Consider the following 14,610-nt stretch of genomic DNA (forward strand, 5'->3'; position numbering starts at 1 on the left):
TTTAATAATTTTCATTTCCCTTTCCTCCAGCTAACAATCTCTGCTGTCTGAAGATGTAAGTTGCTGTTTTCTCCCATGGAGACCAATAATTTCAGTGGAACTGAAGCCTCCACATTCCCCTTTCCTCCCAGGCAGCATCTTTCTGGCCAAGGCCTTGGCTTACTCGTTTTGCTTTGAGACTCCACATCCCTGACATCACCTTCTCTGTCCCCATTCTCCTTTTATCTGCAGCCCCAAGGCAGGAAGGCTGCCTAATTCCAAGCTTGTGTTTGGTCTATTTGAAGATGAAAGGGTCTGACGTTGTCGATGGAGTTTACTGTGAGCATCATTCACTTGGCAAGAAAGGTCAGGAGCATTCAGCAAAGCAGGAGAGGGGAAAGAACAACTTTCTGCCCAAGCAATGGGCGGGGCTGTGCCCTCCTTGGTCTCCATGGCTATCGCCTGGGAATTTTCCTGTCTGTTTTTACTGCTTAGCAGAAGTGTCTGAGTGTTTCTAACACAACTGAGAATTGGGGAGTGAGAGGTTTGGAAGTGAAAAGGAAATTCATATACACGACCCCTGGCAGGATTGGCTACATGATTTGTGGGTCCCAGTGCAAAAGGAAAATATGGGGCTCCTTGTTCAAAAGGCAGGGGGAAAGTGCTTTGAAAGGTGGTAAAATTAACTAACTAAATAAATGTGATAAAATATGAAGCTTTATGGTTTTTCTCTTGATTTGTTATGATAATTTTTGTTTTTTAATCTTGCACATCCTCAGACACAGATACTCAAGGGGACAAATGCAAACTCTCCTAGGCCTCCCAGGGGTACTGCCTTGCCATTTGGGACACTATGTGACCTACCAATGGCTGGGTGACCGTTCCTGCCTGCGATGGCATTTATGTGCCTTGTCCTGGTGAGTTGGGGAGAAAGGAGGAGCCATACCAGGCATCTCCCTTTCCCACAGACTGGCCACTCCAACTCATGGAGGACAGATAATCCCCAGTGCATTGAACCCTAGTGCCTCTCTGGAGGTAGCTGGATCAAGGGTGGACAAAGGTTTGTCCTTCCCCTGTAGTCACCTGACACGTACACTGTGGTGTTGCCGGCCCACATCCATGCCCCGCTCCAAGAAGCAAACCTGACCCTCCCTGTGTCTGTGACCAAGCCCTTGCTGGAGGTGGGTGTAGGTGGATAGAGGTGAGGAGGAGCTTGGGGTGCCTGGGGTTGTGGTATTGGGCAGCTTAGAGCTTTGGATTTCTGGATCCCAGAATCTCTTATCATAGCACAGCTGCCTCTGATGCCCGTGAAAGGGAAAGGCAGAACTTTCTGAAATAAATGAATTGCTGGTGGTCTTTTCTCTAGGTCTAGGTTAGAGGCCCTGGTGGGGGTGGGCCCCACCTGCAGTTCTATAGGAGCTGGCTGGTTGGTGGGCCCAGGGCTCCATGACAAAGCACTCTGGAAGCCAGAGGGGACCCCATTCCCTAGTGGGAAAGTCTTTGTTTCTGAGTAGCCAGAAGTTGGGGCTGCCGTTTGGGGGCAGATGGGACTTAGGAGGGAGCTGTCATCCTGTGGCGATTGGGTTAGGAGTGGAGAGAGGAAGAAAGGGTCCAACCAAGGCCCTGAAGGGGGGCTGTGGCCTTCAGAGGCAAGTCCCTTGGCCAGAGACCTGGTGCCTAGAGAACTGAAACTCTGACTCAGGATACCCTGCTGCATGTGCACAGTACTTCACAGTTCCTAATCTGCCCTCCCACCAGAGAGAGAGAGTGAGCACATGACAGCAGGGGTGGGAGTAAAGGGAGAAGGAGAGGGAGAATCTTAAATAGGTTCCACACCCTGCATGGAGTCCAACTCGGAGCTTGATCTCATGACCCTGAGATCATGACTTGAGCTGAAATCAAGGCAGATGCTTAACCGACTGAGCCACCCAGGCGCCTTTTTCTAATGTTCCTTTTCACATCTTAGTTCATTTCATGCTCATGACGACTCTGGGAGGTGCTCATCCATCCCTTATATAGATGGGGAAAGGGAGTCGTAGAGCAGAGGACTGGCTGGTCCAAGTAAGTGGCAGAACCAGGATTTGAAGCAGGATCCTGTTCATTTTGAGTATCAATCGTGTACATGGCTTAAGATATCTGTGATGCCACGAGTAAAGAAAGTCTTTCTGAGCTGTAAACCACTCATTTTACTGGGTACACTATATTCAGTTAACCCCCTTAACAGTTCTGCTCAGTAGATAACGTGATCACATGGCAAATAAGAAGAAAGGTTGACAGAACTGACCTAAAGTCACCCAGCTAGTAAGTGGCAAATCCAACATTCAAATGTAAGTTCACCCAACTCCCAGATGAATTTCCAGTTTATGCTCTATGTACTCTTCGGTTTGGGAGACCTGGTCCTTCCTAAGTGGGCCTAGAGTGGGAAGGCCTGGACAGACACGTGACCAGAAGACAGCATGGTAACTACCACCGTGGATGTGTGTCCAGGCTGTCATGAGATCACAGAAGGAACAGGGGAAGCGTTGCAGAGGAGCAGGCTGAGGACGGGTGCAGGGGCTCCCAGGTAGATGGTGGGCCTAGGACTTAGAGGTGGCTTCACTACTTAGAAGTGGCCTGTAGACTGAGCCCGGAGTCATGGGTTGTGTCCTGCCAGCGATGAGGATCCCAGAAAGGTGTTGGGCAGGGACATCATGTAATCAGATCCCACATGTCCAAAAGATCACACTGCTGACTGGGTGGCGAATACCAGGAAGGAGAACAGGCATCAGCAAAGCCACCTTAAAGCTTTATGTTAAAGTCAGGAGGGGTGGACAGTGTAGGTCAGTTTTGTTAACTATAGCAAAGGAAAATTAATGTGCATTTCTCAAATATGTAGAATTTTCTTTGGTTCTTTTTGGTGGAACAGAGCTTAATAAGGCTGGAAGGTGAGTCTGTGTGATACAGAAATAACTCTGTTTTATGGGTCTGTCTAACTGTATCTTCAGGTCCATGTTTTTAAACAAAAGAAGAAAAAGAGAACTCTGGGTTCGTATGAAGGATCTCACTTATGGTCAGTGAAGAGGAAAATGACCCTTATCTGGGATTGTGAGCATCAGTGGAAGGCCTGCGTGTCTCTGTCTCCAGCCTTGGCTCTGGCAGCAGGGGGCTGTGCTGTTGTCATGGTGCAGTTTTTGAATCTTTAGTCTATCTGCAGGCAGGAACCATGCAACTCAGATATCTATGGTTTTGCTAGAGTCGCTGTGGCATTATACTCATTTTACAGATAAGGACACTGAGGGTTAGAGAAGTTGGGCAAGTTGCCCAATCCCCTAGAGCTAGCTAGCTGAAGCCTGACCATGTCAGTATCTGTTGAATATGAACTAAGTTTTGTGCCGATACTTTTTGACTTAGAAATTGGGATGCCTGGCTTCTCATAAAAAGTCTATGTGGTATTTGAATGCAAGAAATTGTCCTGCAGGTGCCGAAATGTTAGAATATCTAGGGATTGTCTGCTGGTTTATGGGACATAAATATTTGGAACCAGCACTGCTGGGGAAAATCCAGGAGGGATGGCTGTCTTAGATTTGACAACTTTAAGTCCCAAGCTGCTCTAAAAACGGCTCTCCCTCCCAGCCCAGATGGATGGAAGCAGAGCAACAGCTCCAGAGGAAAGCCAAGAGGACAGTGTTGTACATTATATGTCCTGAGCTGAAGGCCGGGCACTGACTTACGATGAAGAGAAGCATTCCAGGATGAAATGGGAGGCAGGAGGGGGAATGGGGAGCCCCTGAGCGTGCCTGCTCTGCATCAGCTGGCCATACACAAATGGAAGTTTGTGACCTCTGCTTGGGGAATGCATGCTGGGCCCTAGGGGGTCCAAGGGGTCCAAGCTGGCAGTTCCTGGTGGAGTTGGAGGCTGGTGTAGCTCAGAGGGATCCCAAGGCCAGCATTTGTCACATGGAGGTGGGGGAGGGAAGGGAGAGGAGAAGTCAGCCACCAGCAGGGACCTGATGAGATGTGCTGTTGCTGGAGTCTAGGTGGGGGAAGCTGCAGGCCAGACATGACAGATGAGCTCAGCGCTCTGCAGAAATCACCCTGGAGGGCACATCCTGACCAAGCAAGGGAGAAAGATGCAACCTCTGTGTCCTGCCCTGGCCAGTAAGACGGCACTGGCCCTATGTGGCTAATGAAATAAAATAAAATAAAATAAAGATAAAAATTCAATTCCTCAGTCTTATTAGCCATGTTTCACATGCTCAATAGTCATATGTGGCTATTGGTTACCAGACAGGATGGTGTGGAAATAGGACATTTCAATCACTGCAGAAAGTTCTATTTCAGTGTAAACAGTCTTATTAATATTTTAAATATTGATCATCTGTTGAAATCACATTTAAAATATACTAAATTAAGTAAAATACACTAATATGAACTTCACCTGTTTCTTTTTACCTTTTTCACTGTGGGTAATAGAAACTTGTCCACTACCAATGCGACTCATATTTCTATTGGATTTCTATTGGATAGCAGATGGATATAGGAACATACCTCCATTTATCCTTGTTTTTGATGTCACAACCATTTGATGGTGTTCCATTTGACGATGGCTATAAAAAACTTTTCTTAGCACAAATGTTACGGAGCCAGCCCAGGGTAATGGGGCAAATGCAAGCTTTGGAACTGGAACAATTCAGGCTCAATGCTCAGCTTCCCTACAGGCTGCAGGATCTTGGGCAAATTACATAATCCCTTTGTGCCGGTTTTCGCCACTAAAAAAATGCAATCAGTGAATGAGCCTGTGCATAGTGTTGCTTTGAACATAGGAGACAGCGCACGTACAGGGATTATTGTGGGCCTGACCCCTAGTCTACCTCAGTAAAAGTAGCTGTTGTTATTGTTTTCATTGTCATTAGTATTTTTTAGCAAGAAAGGATCAGAGTTATGGTCAGTTTCTCTGGTTTCAGACCATTCACTCTCCTGCCCCTGCCTCAGCATTCTTGCTCTCTGATAATGACTCCTAGTACAGCTGTCAGTATCCTCTCCTGGGCCTATGTAAAACGCTTGAGCATGGCCAGGCACTCACCTGATGGCAGCTGCTGGCCCAAGAGGCTCTGAGGGCTCCCCAGCTTTCTGAGCGTGTGGCTTTGCTCTCCAGGTGCATCCGCAGTTGTGCCTCCAGCTCTTGGCTGACGCTCTCCAAGGCATGAACCTTGGCCATGTATTCCACCAGGCAACCCCCCAGGTCTTCAATGGTACTGAGGTTCCTCTCCAGACCTGGAGCTGGTGCTGTGGCCAGACCTGAGCTTCGCAGGCCCTGCAGAAAAACACTGCTGATGCCCAGGGCCCGGCGTGTCACTCGAGTGCCCAGGCCACTTGTGTACCCACTGGGCGCCATCCCTACATAGACTCTGGGTGCTCGGATGAGACCACCCATGGCATTTGTCCTGGAGGCTGGGGGGCTATCCAGGGAGGATGATGACCATGTTCCCCCGAAGGATGCCCTATGCCTCTGGAGGGGCATGCTGGAGCTGACCCCTGTGGGCATGTCCACCACCACCCGCCTTGTGCTCATCTCCCCTTCTGCCTCTGCTCTGCCTAGTGGGTTTGTAGAGCCTAGTGGCTTTTGGTTTTCAGCCCCAGTGTCCCTGTGGCCTGGTCATGGGCCTCTCTGGAAGCTCTTCTACCCCCAGGGCTGCTTTGTCTGCTGTTTTCCATGAGCTTCCACCATTCACCCAGCTGAAAGAGAAACAGTCCCTGGCCAGGCTGCGTGTAGAAAGGCACTCATGCATTCTCTGCAAGGTCATGTGTCTGACCTCCCAGATTTTTCCACTGGTAGTGGGGGAGGCTGGATCAGTGCAGGCTGTGGAGGGGGCTCATCTGGTCTGTGTACTTCACTACTTAAGAGAGGGCAAAGCAGCCCCATTTCACAGATGAATGAACCGAGGCTCAGAGATCTCAAATCACAAGTGTAGGGAGTGGCTGACCCAGAACTGAATCCAGGTGCTCAAGGGCCGATCTCAGAGCTTTCTACATCTTTGTGTGTGCTGTGTATGTGAATGTGTGAATGAGCATGTGTGTCTACACAGGTAATAGATGGTGGAAATGGATGTGAATCACCCATGTGGGAGGCAGTCCCATGAACTCAAGAGAAACAAATGAAGCCTCTTGCCTCTCTTATCCTCTCAGTCTTGGCAACAGCTTCTGGTCCTCATGTGGCATTTTTCTTACCTCGAACACTGCTGTTATCAGCTGCTTGACCTTGGCCATGTTGCTCCCCTTCTCTGGACCTTACTTCCTTGCACTGGCCTGAGCTTTCTCTAATGCACTAGATGAGGGGTCCTGGGCAAATTTGGGTCCCACACGTTTTGGGCGCCTATTATGCTGTAGCTGTTCTGTACACTTCTGTTTCTCCATTTGCCAGAAAACTAATAAATAAGAACAAAGAGAAGATTTTCCAGTAAGCTCTTTGAGGGTGCTTTGAGTTAGGGTTTGATGACACACCCTGGGTTCTAATTCCTACTGTAAGCATCTACTAAGGCATGTTGAATTCACATCTTGAATGCTTTTCTGGGTCTAGAAAATATCTTCTGAGATCACAAAATGGACCTAAACCCCACTGCACTTAAGTTTTATCCCAGAGAAACCAAGTAGCCAAAACCCAGAGATGGATATTTCTCCCAAATTCTGCAACATGGGAACATACCTCAAGTGGAAGAAGGGGAAGGGAGCCAATTCTAGTATGTATTGAATCTATCCTAGTGTTGTATGTGGCTTCCATACTTTATTTCACTGAATTCTCAATTCAACCTTAGGAGGTAGCAGGTTGTGCTACTATTTGAGTACTGCACAACTTCAGAAATACTGTCACATGTCAAAATATGGTTTATTAATTCCTTGTATGATGAGGACCCTGAAAGCTCCAATGACTTGTCCAAGGTCTCCTGTTCAGAAAGCAGCAGAGCTGGGATGGGAAGGCCTCTTCTGACTCCTAGGCAGAAGAGTCACTCCTAGTGACTAATCTAGGACCCCCTCGATCTCCAAACACCTACAGAACTAGAGTAGCATCCAAAATCACATGAGCAGAGTTTAAAACTACTATTACATACTGGAATATTCTATGTGCTCTTCTTTGCTGATAAAGACACCACAACTCCTTTTTCCCCTTCTACTTTATCTATTTGAGATGACACAGAAAATACTTCATAAATATCAATGTTGGTTGTATGATTAACAGTTTAAGGAACCAACTTCATCAAGTAAAAGCTGGTAGCGTCCCCTATTTCTTTAGATGTCCCCCTCTGGTACACCCTGTAGGGCCTACAGCACCCACCAGACTGTTGTAATAACATCCTCCTAACACTGGGTCTCGAGGAACTGTAGGAATTCCAGGGTATGTCATCCAAGGCTAAATGAAGGGTTCAGGATACTAATTCAGTTGTTTGCACAGGTGTCATGTTTATGAACTGTTCTTTTCTACAGAATGATAACTTCCAGTGCCCAGGTTAACCCCAGCTTTCTCTTACCCAAAGATATGTACAGCAAAACCCCCAGCCCCGGGGAAGGAAGAGGAGAGAGAGGGATGTACCTTACTTGACACCAATGTTTCCAAAGACCTAGAGAGAGATGATTCTCTTTTGAGGAAATCGCAAACGTGTTCTAAAGGATTTGTATAGTTAAATGACAAATTGCTAATCCTATTAGCTCATTATACTCATAAAACCCAACTTATTGTTAAAATAGATTAAAAAATACAGATGAAGATTAAACAGTGTCAGTCCTTAAGGAAGACTTAAAAATTATTTTAAAATGAAAAGAATGCAAAATGTATTAGCAACTTAATCCTCTGGCTAATAAAATAAGTTTATTTATATATACATGGTAGTTGAATTCTGTGGATAAGGAAAAATAAGTCATACATCCACATATATATATATATATAACATATGTATCTTTGATTACATATATTATATATAGTTTTACTTTACAAACAGATTTCATTATATACACACACACATTGCTGTAGTAAATGCAATAGCTGACAGAAATATAAGGTTAAAAGATCAGACAGCAGCACGCTGGCAAATGAATCTCAGAGCAACATTTAACCTGCTTCCTTGTGGGTTGAAGAATCTTTAAAGAGAGACAACCACCAAACTCATGTTAAGTAGATCCATACAACATTGAGAACACACATTTTTGAAGGCCATCTTTTTTTTTTTTAAAGGAAACGTATGAAGAAAGGAAAGTTATGATAAAAAGACCACAGTAACAACACGAACATATGAATCAACATTCAAGTCAATTCCCAATCTGACTATAAGAACATCTATATTCAAAATATACTATCAAACTAATTTTCTTTTAGAGAAAGAGTCAAAGCAGTTCTCTTCTCTCCCCACCATCTACTAGGAAAAAAAGTAAGAAGCAGCCATCTGTGGAAGCCCCTGTACATCTCTGTGGGTCTGACCACTCCTGAGTGTGGGCAGGGGAGGTGCTGGCCCACCACCAGTGAAGACAGCCATGCAGGGGAGACTAGGAAACGAGCACTGGGTGAGAAGCCCATCTGTGGACCTACAAGCAGGTCTGCAGTGCTAAGGAGGGAAAAGATGATGTCTTCTCCCAAGCAATCCACTTTGGCAATCTTGTTTTTGTAAGATTGCAGGAGGGTTTAGAAAATTACAGCTCCACACTTCAAGGCCTCTTACATAAGCATGTTTCTCAGGGGCACAGTGAGATGCCTTTTGAGAAAACAAAGCTGAATCCCAATAAACATTTGATCCTTGAGGAAGGGCAAGCATTCCCAAGCTCCAGGCTTAGGATCCACATTTAAACCATCTCCAGAGAAAGGCACAAGTTTGAAAGCAGATGTGGGTGTTGGAGAGGAAGCAGGAATGTGCTCGGGGTGGGGTGGGGGCATTTTTGTCCACCAGAGCAAGGCAGTCCTGTTGTTTAGCATAGTGGAAGCTCCCTGTCGTGTGACGTTAGGGGGATGTGGCCTTGGGATGCTGGATGTCCTCCACAGACTCCTGAGGGCTGCATGCTCCTGCCTGCTGTCCTGAACTCAGACGGAATTAGCCTTGACAGCCAATGGTGTCACAGTGCAAGTGCAGGATACTCATTCACTGGGGGTGATGAGATGTTCCCTTTTCCTGCTCTGTGTGCGAGTCTGCTGCTTCTCCCTAGGTGGCCCAGTTGCCTTCACTGGTATGCATAAGGAGGGGGAGGAAATGGGGTTCCACTGAATCAAGAAGAACCAGAGCTTTAAGAAGCACTCAAAGGGCCGTACTTGTGACCATTTTAACATTTCACTTCTAAAGGTCTATCTCTTCCCTCAACTGTTTGGGGCTGCTGGGACCCCCAAATGCTCAAGGACAGTTATTAAGAGAAGCAATCAATGCAACTGCTTTGCTTAGAAATACCTTTATTTTATAAAGCCACAGATCAATCTGTAAAGGTTTTTTTTTTTTTTTAAACCACACTTATAAAAAAGATGTTGACAATTCTTAGGAAAAAAAAGCTGAAAATGTTTCTTATTAAGTCAGGGTTACACAAAGATTATATTTATAATATATATTTGTATATTTATAATTTAGAGACGAAAGGTAGGGAACAGCAAAGCGAGAGCTGCTGCGGTTAAATCTCCGATACTTGATCGTTTCCCACAAACAATGTTTCTTGGCAGAAGGGGTTGACGAGGACCATCCCAGTGTCTCTGTAGTCACCATTGGCTGGGGATCGGGGTTCTGAGAGCTGGTCCTGGGAGAAGGGAGGGAGGAGATAGTATGTACTCGGAGAGTTCAGGTGGTGGCCATTCATAAAGAAACACACACACAAGGACATCCATTTCCACATGAGATTGCTTGGTAAACATTTTCATCGTCCTCACTGCCAATGCTGAAGTGCAGAGCCCTCTCTGTTCTTCCTTCAGATTTTTATAGTAGCATCGGAAAAGATTTCCTGCTCCCTGAATGACTCCCAGCTCAGGTTGCCAGAGATGGCATTGCTCTCCGTGTAGAAGTCTGAGAGGGCTTGCCGTGCGTGACACATGGCACATGGCTTACTGCCCTTGTGGGCAAAACGGGTCTGTGTGGGCCCTGGACTCTCATTCCTGCCTCTTTCTCACAGCTTTCTGGGAGACCTGGTGGCTTTTTCTCCCTGCACTTTCACACCCTAAACTTCTCATCTCTCTCCTCTCCTAGCACCCACCTGTCTGAGCCTTTAAGGGCTCATTCCTCCCCCTCCTGAGTTCTCCCAGATCCTGGTCAGAATTATTGCCCCATTTCTTGTAGCACTAGATGTCCTGAGGTGAAGACATATGAGTCTCTACGTGACAGTAGGTGGTTAGTGAAAAAATCAGTCTGTCTACACAGTCTCAGAAATGGAAAAGCCCAGAGATAAGCAATTCACTGATCAGGTCTTCTGAACAGCTTTGGCTTCAACAAACAAGGATTGCAAGCACTTGTGGTCCACTAGACATCTGCACTCAGGGTCAGGCCCAGGGATTAATTCAGGGGAAAAATTAGCTTGTTCCAATTCTAAAAAACTGCTGTCTCAGAACCTGTAGGCTACTTCAGGGCAAAGCCTCAGTAATATGCCAAGGTAGAATTGGCTTAGGCCGGACTTGCTTAAATGTCTTCACTTGAAGAAGATATGATTAATTCTCTGAAGTTTATTTTAAGCAAAACATGTATAATTTGGGGAGAGTACATATTGCCTTATGGAAAATAAGGAGAGAAAGGAAGAAAGACCATTTGTTGGTGAAATGCCTTTTCAGAAGATAAAAATTTTCTTCAGTGTCTGGAATTGACTGAGTGTCCATCTGAGAGGTAGACATGGGGTCAGCCCTCTGAGTAAGGAAAACAGGGCATCCCCTTTTTCCACTTGGCTTTGGGTTGAGCTGTGGAGGGAAATTTTGCGGCCAAGATCTGGTGTGTCATTTATAGTTCTTACAAAGCAAGTGTTCACCAAGGGTGAACTGTGTGGATACTTCCCACAGTGTGAAAGAGAAATTTACTTAGAAAATAACAGACAAGAAAAAAGAAAAAAAAGGAGGAACGGTTGGAAGAGGGGGAGAAAAAGTATGGAAAAATTTCCAGGCACATTTTGAGCATTACAATTTTGCCTGTACAGCCTGAATTTGTGTTTTGCTGCTTTCATCAACCCAGACGGGGAGCAGGGCACCCGAGAAACTTGCTTAGGCAAAGCACTTGGCAGCCACCAAAGCTGGCAGCTACACAGCAGGCTGTGAGTGCAGCCTCAGGCTGTGGCGTGCGGGGCAGATGCCCTGTGACCGCGTGACCGTGCTATGGGTGGTCTGCAGGGCCTGCATGTACCCAGGGAGTTGGAAGAAATTGTAACATTACTCTACATAAAGCAGAATGAGGGCAGCCAACCTGCTGGGAGGGAAACAGTGATAAAACCCATTCTGAAGCCAAACTGACCTTCCTGCTGCTGGTTTTCTTGCAATCTCCTGACCTGGGATGGTGACTATGGCAGGGGTGGGTTGGGTGGATGGGTGGGGCAGCCTCTACTAGAACCTCTGGTATTTGTCCGATGGCAACCCCAGTGCTCTGGGCTGGAATGACTAACTAGGATGCTGCATAAGCATGGTCTTTTCTATAGTAAGCTCACAGACACTGTCCTTTGGCTTTCGTTTTCATTTACCAGTTTGCAAAGAGAATATGAGAAATTTAGAGTTCAGAGATTCAGAGCCCACACTCAAAATGTGGCCAGCCCCTTTGCCAACTTACCCATTTTTTTTACTCACTAGAATAGTTCTCAGGAACACTTTTTTAAAAAAAAATTAACATATAATGTATTATTTATTTCAGGGGTACTGGTCTGTGATTCATCAGTTACTTACAAAATTCATAGCACACACCCTCCCCAATGTCCATCACCCAGCCACCCCATCCCTCCATCCCCTCCAGCAACCCTCAGTTTGTTTCCTGAGATTGAGTCTCTTATGGTTTATCTCCCTCTCTGGTTTTGTCTTGTTTGATTTTTCCCTCCCTTCCCCTATGATCCTCTGTCTTGTTTCTCAAATTCATCCTATCAGTGAGATCACACGATAATTGTCCTTCTCTGATTGACTTATTTTGCTTAGCATAATAGCCTCTAGTTCCATCCATGTCGTTGCAAATGGCAAGATTTCGGGGTTTTTGTTGGCAGCATAATATTCCATTATGTGTGTGTGTATGTGTGCGTATATATGTACACTTACACACACACACACACACATATATACACATGAGTGGATAAAAAAGTGTATATGTGTGTGTATGTGTGTGTATATATATGTGTGTGTATACATATATATGTATATGTATATATGTGTATATATGCATACATACATACACACACATATACACACACGAGTGGATAAAAAAGCATGTGTGTGTGTGTGTATACATGTATATACATATATATACATATACATATACATATATATACATGTATACACACACACACACATATATACACATTTTTTATCCATTCATCTGTCAATGGACATCTAGGCTCTTTTCATAGTTGGGCTACTGGGGACATTGCTGCTATAAACAGTGTAAGGGGTACATGTGCCCCTTCGGATCACTACATTTGTATCTTTAGGGTAAATGCCTAGTAGTGAGATTGCTGGGTTGTAGAGTAGTTCTATTTTCAACTTTTTGAGGAACCTCCATACTGTTTTCCAGAGTGGCTGCACCAACTTGCATTCCCACCAACAGTGTAGAAGGGTTCTCCTTTCTCTGCATCCTCACCAACATCTGTCGTTTCAGGAACGTTTCTAAAAGCATTTTTATTTTTTATTGAAGTATAGTTCACATACAATATTATATTGGTTTCAGGGTTATAACAAAGTGATTCGACAATTATGTACATTATGAAATGCTCACCACAATAAGTGTAGTTACTAATTTTGCTATGCAAGATGTACACTGACCACACAAAAGACCAATGCTTTCATGAAGCCTGTTGCTCTGTCCTTTGGTTCAACATTTTTATTGAGCTTCCACTGTGTCTTAGGCTTTGGACTGGGTGATGAGTCAATCGTGAATAAAACTTACGGTTCATTCATGTGATAAACATTTACCAAGTACCTACCATGTTCTGGGCACTGTTCTAGGTGCTAGGGATAGAGCAGTGAGAACAAACTTCTGCCATCAGGCAGCCTATACTCCACGAAGAGAAAGATAAGGGGCCAGTCAACAGAGAATGATGCAGTGTCAGGTGGTGAGAAGTGCTCTGAAGAAAAATAAAGCAGAAAAGAAGATAGAAAACCATGGGGTGGAGGTGGGCTTCTACTCTGTATAGAGAAGTCAGGACAAGTTTCTCTGAAGATGCAGCACTGGAACAGAGACCTGAAGGAAGTGAGGGATGGAACCAGGAAAAGAGCATTTTACACAGGTGCAAGAGAAATCTTGTGTTTTTGGAAAGACTGTGTTGAAGAAGAGCCAAAGGCTGGTGTGGCTCAAGTGTGTGGTCAGTGGGAGGTCTGGCAGGAGGAGGCCAGGGAGGTCAAGGTCAGCCTGTGAAGGGTCTGGTAAGAAGAATCTGGATTTTGTTCAAAGTGTGAAGAGGAGCCATTTGAGGGTTGGGAGACATGGCAGACATGGAATCCTTCCTTGAGAAGATCATCTGGCTACTGTGTGGAGGATAGAAGGCAAGATGGTAGCAGAGACCTTGTTTTCAGAAGTTACTGCAGCAATCCATGATTTGAGGGAGGCAGCAATGTGGGTGGTGAGAAGCACTCCTATATCGGAAGAACCAAGAGGATCTGCTGATAGACTGGATGTGGAGTGTGTGAGAGGAGAAGGAGGCTGGCAATGCAATTTATGTAATGAGAAACACCAGGGAACTTCTGGGTGTTTGGGTGGGGAGGGGAAGTCAGCAGTTCAATCTGGGGAATGTTGAATTTGAGATGCCCATGAGACATGCACAGCAGTAGCTAGGTACATGAGTCTGAGTGAAGGGGAAATGTCAAGATCAGAGGTGGAAATTGCAAGTCAATGGTGCAGAGATAATATTTAAAGTCATGAAACTAAGTAGAGAGAAGAGAAGCAGTGGGAAGGCTGAACCTGGGCACTGCAGTGATTAGAGATGGCCAAAGGACTGGGAGCCAGTGATGGAGACTGAGAAGGAGCTGCTGAAAGGTGGAGGAGAGCCAGAACAGGATGGGGTGAAGACAAACTTTCTGAGGAGGAAATGACTGACGGTGCTGATGCTGCTGGTAGATTGAGTAAGAGGAATGCTTAGAACTGACTCCTGGGTTTTACAGTGTGGAAGCAACTGGGTATTCTAGTTAGGGAGTGAAATATGAAACTAATATCAGGTCAGCAGCTACATCCTTACAACTCTGGTAAGTGCCATGATGGAAAAAGCATAAGGAGCTGAGATCATATGTTAGGAGAGCAGAGCCCAGCATGGCAGGTCAGGGAAGGTCTCTCTGAGGAAGTGACAGTTAGACTGGGCCTGAACAATGGGTAGGAGTTACTGAGATGAACAAAGGAAGGGGCGCTGAGGAGGGACAGAACACATCCCAGTAGAAGGAACAGTCATGCACAGCCCCAGAATGGGGTGTAACTTGGTGTTATAAAGAAATGAAAAGAAATCCGGGGTGCCTGGATGCTGTGGGGGATGGATCCGCAGGGG

At 45.6% G+C, this 14,610-nt stretch overlaps 2 protein-coding genes across 11 annotated transcripts in view; both read right to left on the reverse strand.

Annotated features, from left to right (window-relative positions):
• The window catches only part of BFSP2 (beaded filament structural protein 2), a 65,861-nt gene extending 60,331 nt beyond the window's left edge, over positions 1 to 5,530 (reverse strand). Inside the window, exon 1 of the mRNA XM_044255179.1 lies at positions 5,042 to 5,530. Within this exon, the coding sequence (XP_044111114.1) occupies positions 5,042 to 5,530 (489 nt within the window). The remainder of the gene's footprint in view (positions 1 to 5,041) is intronic.
• A 2,427-nt stretch (positions 5,531 to 7,957) lies between these two features.
• Positions 7,958 to 14,610, reverse strand: part of TMEM108 (transmembrane protein 108) — a 377,772-nt gene continuing 371,119 nt past the window's right edge. For all 10 annotated transcript variants that reach the window (XM_044252348.1, XM_044252346.1, XM_044252349.1 and 7 more), the window contains one exon: positions 7,958 to 9,714. In XM_044252348.1, coding sequence (XP_044108283.1) covers positions 9,592 to 9,714 — 123 coding nt within the window. In that variant the 3' untranslated portion in view covers positions 7,958 to 9,591. The remainder of the gene's footprint in view (positions 9,715 to 14,610) is intronic.

Source organism: Neovison vison, chromosome 6, assembly GCF_020171115.1.
Source record: "Neovison vison isolate M4711 chromosome 6, ASM_NN_V1, whole genome shotgun sequence".
Taxonomy (NCBI): domain Eukaryota; kingdom Metazoa; phylum Chordata; class Mammalia; order Carnivora; family Mustelidae; genus Neogale; species Neogale vison.